This window comes from Scophthalmus maximus, chromosome 20 (genome assembly GCF_022379125.1).
Source record: "Scophthalmus maximus strain ysfricsl-2021 chromosome 20, ASM2237912v1, whole genome shotgun sequence".
In the NCBI taxonomy this organism is placed as follows: domain Eukaryota; kingdom Metazoa; phylum Chordata; class Actinopteri; order Pleuronectiformes; family Scophthalmidae; genus Scophthalmus; species Scophthalmus maximus.
This window is the reverse complement of record NC_061534.1, coordinates 16,182,974-16,188,973: the sequence shown is the minus strand read 5'-3', so window position 1 is coordinate 16,188,973 and position 6,000 is coordinate 16,182,974. Positions and strand designations below refer to the sequence as shown.

Here is a 6,000-nt window from a genome sequence, read left to right as displayed (position 1 = left end):
GCGACAACGACCGCGAGCGACTGATGGTGGGGGATGTTCCTGGAGCCGGGTTTGTGTTTCTGTTTATTTTGGTTTTGTTTTTTGAAGGGCAAGAATATACAAAGTGCTGGAGTAACGATACATGAAGATATATAGATATATATATATATATATATATATATAGGTGTATTTTTTAAAGACATTAATACATATTATGTAAACACATTCAGTATTAACATTGGTTTGTACACCACACTTGGTTGAACCCCCCCCCCCCCCCCATGGTCGTGGCCTCAGCTCCAGTCTCTGTTTCAGTGCCATCTGTCCCTCTGCTCCATCTGTTACCTCTGGAACCATCTCGGCGTGTCGCCTCACCGCCGTGTATTCATTCTCCGCTGTACTTCAATTTCACTGCAGTGATTTTTTTCTCTCTTTTTTTTTTTTTTTACAGTCGCATCTTTCAAAACTTTGAACAAAGGCCCCTGGCCGGCCCCACGAGCCAACGTCATCACATTTTAAACCGCAAAACTGAGACCAGGTCAAATGTAAACACAGTAGGTAACATACCAGGGAACACTTTCACTGATAATGTACACTTTGTTCTCGCTTTCTCGAAAAATACTCATATGGTACACTGGATTTTGACACATGAAAAAGCCAACAAGCTTTTCAAAGGTTCTGATTGTACAACTTAGCCTTATATACATTTACTGAACGCCTTTAAATAACCTCCCGTATCAAAACTTATCCAAAATCAGTGACTGTACTGTACAAAGGGACCCCCCCCCCCCCCACCCCCAACCCACATCTGAAAATTGGCTCTCACTTTGGACTCATGATGTGAACGTTGCTCCTTTGTAATCACCAGTTTCAATTTTCTATTTGACTTTGACACGACTGTTCGGCAGCGGAGTAGTCGCATAGAATGAGCCTCGGCTCGGCTCACTCTGCGGGGACCTCGGAGCCACGCTCCCCGACGGGCCTTCGTCCGAAATCGCATTCTCAGATTGGTAAAACCAAAAAAACACTGATACTGTCACTTCAACAATTTGCCATGCACGTCCCTCCGTCAGGCTCCAACCTCGGATACACACGAAGCGCTTTGGTAAACATTTGACTGGTCTTTCCCTTTTCCGGAGAACAGCGGGGCAGTAAATCGGGGGTTTTCGAGCGGGAAAAAGGCCAGAGCCAAAAGGTTTGCACTTGTCCATCAAGCGTCAAGGCTGGAAAAGCAGCAGCGGGGAGAACCGGGGCATTGACTTCCGACTGGTTCTTTTAATGGATGAGTGGGAAAAAGATGACTTTTAAACTTAGACCAAGAGGAACCTAATGGAGCTAAAAGTTAAAAAGTCTCAAATCCAAAGTCGCCAGCCTCCCTCCATCCTCTGATTTGTGCTCCCTGGTTGCCTCCCGTCTATCCCAGGATGTCCAGGTAGACGGGCGGGTTCTTGACCAGGGCCAGCAGGCGGCTGTGGATGTCCTTGATGACCATCCGCTGCTGGGGCTCTCTCTGCCAGCAGCCCTGCATCAGCATGTACACCTCCTTGGGGCAGGTGCGTGGCCTTTCCAGCTCCCGTCCCTGCGTGATGCATTCGATGGCCTGTGGGGATTTTGAATAATAACTTATATTGGCAGGATGTTGGGATTATCAAAATGAGATGTCAGCTCTCTCTGGTGACACAATTCACCTGCAAACCGACTTTGAACAAATAATGACAATAAGAGTTGTGTCCCACATGCAGCATCGGAGCAACCGAGACTCAAATCACACACCGCACACTAATCGTCGCGTGTTGTTTTAGCAGTTTGTGAAAATGCCGGTGTACTTTACCAGTTTATGCCAACAGGAGAGGATGTGGTTTGTGAGATTTGGAAACTTCCTAGCAGACGTCGAAATAATTCGATATCTTTTTAAAATCTTTGCTTCTCCAATGTCTTCAGGGGCGCATTGCATTGTGGGAAGACAGATTGCGACAACAGCACAGTCAAAAAACGAGCGTATTCGGTGAACTGTCCTCTTATCCCCCACTCTTTATTTAGTGACTTTTCTCGTGCGAACAGTCGGAACCTGTATTCATGGTGAAGTGATAGAGTCTGGCACCTTTGGAAACACTATTTTCATAATTGGTTTGGCAAATATGTTTGACTGCGTTTTCTGGCACAAACTGGCACTGTACTATATATAGCGGAGACGTTTTTCTCCAAAACCCTCAAAGACTATTGAAAGGCGTCCTGAAATAAGATTAATTATTATTATTATTATTATTACTATCTTTACCTTTATCTGTCTACAGTCGCTATAGTATCAAACCGTCAATCTATTTTTGGTTTTATTTGTCAGGGTGTGTCTGCCTGGGAGATTTCTGCCAATGGAGGTGAACAGAATTTGCTTTGTGATTTTTCACAACATGGAAAAAAAAATCATATGGAATCAAAAATGTGCAGTCTCTCTCTTCAAACCCTTTTTTTTTTTTTTTTTTAAATAAGCAGACACTTTTTTGGCACATCACCATTATTATCTACAGATTTGCAGATACGTGTCGACTAGTGGAGACCTCCGGGACAAATTATGAATAACTCCCGAGTTCAGACACTAATGGATGCGATGACTGATTGCGTTCACACGCTCTTGTAGCTCGGTGAATAAATCACTGTCGAGGATGAGAGAGAGGATTTCCCCGCACTCTCCAGTTGAAGGGCTACTGACTCAGTCCCTTCCCCCGTCCTTAACCTCGGCCCGATCCAGTGAACAGAGGAGGCCTGTCGGCGCCGAGCCGCCGGTCAGACGAACCGAGAGACTGATAGGGGCCGGCCAAAATGGCCGCCGTCGACGCGGCGTCAGTATTTTGTGATGATTTATCTCCGCCACTGCGTGTTTAGGCAACACGATAATTCCACCTGTCCCCCATTGGCCGAGACGCATCGGGTTAACGAGGTTACAGCTCATTGGCCCAGGATAAAAATGAAAAACCAATCGGATTAGGATTGAGTGCCTGAGAAAAGTGATCCACCCTTCTCTTGAAAGGAGAGAGGGTTTCGGGGCCGTAATAGCACCGCTGTGGTCGCAGTGGAGTCCCACTTCTCGGTGCTTGAGCTGAAAGGGCCAGACTGGACGGCCCGTAATTACTATGAAATTATTGATTCGTGTAAGAGCGTGGGGCAGAATGAAAACTACGGCAACGCGATGAAGGTATGGAAGCCAGTGGTGGGGAAAGTATTCAGATCCTTGACTGAAGTAAAAGTACAATGAAAATGTAGTTAAAGAATTAAAAGTACTTTGCAAAAAAACTACTCAACTACTACGTTTTACTGCTGTATTGGTTGATGTGCGGCAGATCTCCAACTCTTTTATATGAGGCCAGAACCAATGGTGATTCTTAATTGTGGGTTCATCTACTGGTTATGTTCCCAAATGAATCGGTTTGTTAAGCTTCAGAAAATACTGTGGAACACTGATCACAACCTCTGCAATGTTTACTTTTCCAAAACCTCAAGATCATTAGAGGCAGCAAATCTTAATATCTGAAAATCAGAAACCGTAAAATGTTTTGACTTTAAAAGATCGAAATGATTTTTTTTTTCTGTCAATCGACTTATTGATAATTGGACCAGTTGTTCCAGCTCTACTTGTGTATACTTTTGAGTAGTGTGATCTCTAATAAGGCGTCATATTTTATAAGCTCTTCGTATGTTTGATTTGCAACATGTACAGTGTAGGGAAGCAACAGCTCGTAACTAAAGCTGTCAAATAATTGTAGTGGAGAAAAAAGTACAATCTTTGCCTCTGAGTTGTGGTAAAGTAGGAGTATGTTGTAGTTGTCATACTACAGGATTTGTACATCCTGGCCTTTATCGGGGACTGGCGTTTTATTTGTTCCTTAATCGCTACAGTACAGCTCAGGGTTCTATTTGTAACTCAGCCATTATTTGAATATCGACTTGTGTACAAGAATTTTTCCAACGATGTTGAACTATTCCTTTCAAGTTGCAGCTCACCCAGGTTAGAGGAGAGAAAAACAAAACCCATTCTCTCCTTTCACTCTAGTGGCATGTAGACACGCAGATACATTTGGCTTTGTTTGTCAAAGTCTTGAGGGCAAACGGTTTTTCATTGAAACTGCTTTTAAACAAAGAAGTAGAAATACCGGTGAAAACCGGTGGACTCAGAGAATCAAGAGAAACATTTTCTTTCAGTGTTTTGTGCAGCACGGAAGAAGAATTCCAGTCGCCGTCTTCATGCGGTGACGACAGAGGAACCCCCCTGGCATTTTCAAGATTCATTTCATTTTTACAAGAGGGAAGTGAGAAAATATCTAATTTGAACTTGTGGTGCATCAACGCTGGCGACCGAGGCTGGTTTGTCTGGGGGCTTTCGCCGATGGAATCAATAACGTGCCAATGAACAACAACGCCCGCAGACGTTGAATGACTTTCCCACCCGGACCCACCTCACTGTTGGAGAGCTGGTACCAGGGCTGTTTGCCGTAGGTGAAGATCTCCCAGAGGACGACGCCGAAGCTCCAGATGTCGCTCTCCGTGGTGAACTTCCTGTACATAATGCTCTCCGGGGGCATCCAGCGGATTGGCAGCATGGTGCGTCCGCCCACCTGAGGAGGAGGGCGAGGAAACGCAAATACATTTTCTCACTGTTTGACATAGCAACAGGTGAAAAGATGAACATGGAATTTGGCCCTCTGATAGAATTTAGCAACAGGGACGTAGTTCAAGTTCAACTGAAACGTATGTATGGGACCCTGGTTTTTGGTTTGGGGCTGCACGGTGGTGTAGGGCCGTTCTGTGTGGAGTTTGCATGTTCTCCCCGTGTATGCGTGGGTTCTCTTCGGGTTCCCGAAGACATACAGAATGGGGTTAGGTTCATTGGAGACTCTAAATTGGCCGTAGGTGTGAACGTGAGAGTGAATCCCGCCCGAGTGAACCCCGCCTCTCGCCCAATGTCAGCTGGGATTGGCTCCAGCTCCCCCGCGACCCTTAAATGGATAAAGCGCTAGCGGATGGATGGATGGAATTCTGGTTTGAATACAATTACAATTGAACTTGGGACGGCAGCTAGTCGCACTGGGATCAAATGATTTTTTTACCTCCTCTGTGCCGAAATCTTACCGCAACAAAAGGTTTGTCACATTTAGAACATACCCTTGATATCAGCTGATGAACACCGCCGATGAATGGCCTGTTTATAACTGGGTCATTTCACAGAATTAATGAGATTTAACAAGAGTGACACATTTGTAATTTCTGTCCAAAGCAGCTCCAGTAAGCAATTATTCGGAGAAATCGTGACATTCTCTCCGAAAAAAGTACAGGTGAATCTTTCCAGTGCTTTGAGTAACACAAACAAATGTTTCACTCCGCTTCATCGGGCCAGCAACGCGTTAAGGTGAAAATCGATGCATACACAGAAGGAAGAAAAATAAAACACCGACAGTCCTGTCTCGTCTTTGACCAGGCGACTCACCCTGTAGTAGTCTGTGCTGTAGATGTCTCGAGACATGCCGAAGTCCCCGATCTTGACCACCAGGCCCTCTCCCACCAGACAGTTGCGGGTCGCCAGGTCGCGGTGGACAAAGTGCAGCGATGCCAGGTAGACCATGCCCGAGGCGATCTGGGCGGCGATTTGCAGCATCTGCGGCAGAGTGAGCTGACCCAGCGGGGGCATCTTGGTCTCCTCCAGGATACGAGCATCGGGGCCGTGAGCTCTACAGACACCAGGGCACAGGAGACAGACTCTTTCTGGATCACTGCTATTATTGAAATGATGCTTTATTCTGCTTCATTACACCCAGGCAGTGACGGAATACGTATTTACACCCTTACGTAAAAGTATTAATACAACAAATGTATATTATCAGCACAATGTATTGTCAAGTATTGAAAAGTAAATCAGCCCCTGTGACTGTTATATTATTCTATATTATTTATATTATTCTTTTGTCAAAACTGCAATGAGCAGCATTTTACTGTTGTGGATGGTTGAGGTAGTTTTATAAATTATATATATAT

At 45.1% G+C, this 6,000-nt stretch overlaps 1 protein-coding gene across 1 annotated transcript in view; it reads right to left on the bottom strand.

Moving 5' to 3' along the window:
* Positions 1 to 269: 269 nt before the first annotated feature.
* ntrk1 (neurotrophic tyrosine kinase, receptor, type 1) overlaps positions 270 to 6,000 on the bottom strand; it is a 29,401-nt gene continuing 23,670 nt past the window's right edge. Inside the window, exons 15-17 of the mRNA XM_035608655.2 lie at positions 5,456 to 5,696; positions 4,428 to 4,586; positions 270 to 1,579 (exon numbers count right to left, since the gene is read on the bottom strand). Coding sequence (XP_035464548.1) covers positions 1,394 to 1,579; positions 4,428 to 4,586; positions 5,456 to 5,696 — 586 coding nt within the window. The 3' untranslated portion in view covers positions 270 to 1,393. The remainder of the gene's footprint in view (positions 1,580 to 4,427; positions 4,587 to 5,455; positions 5,697 to 6,000) is intronic.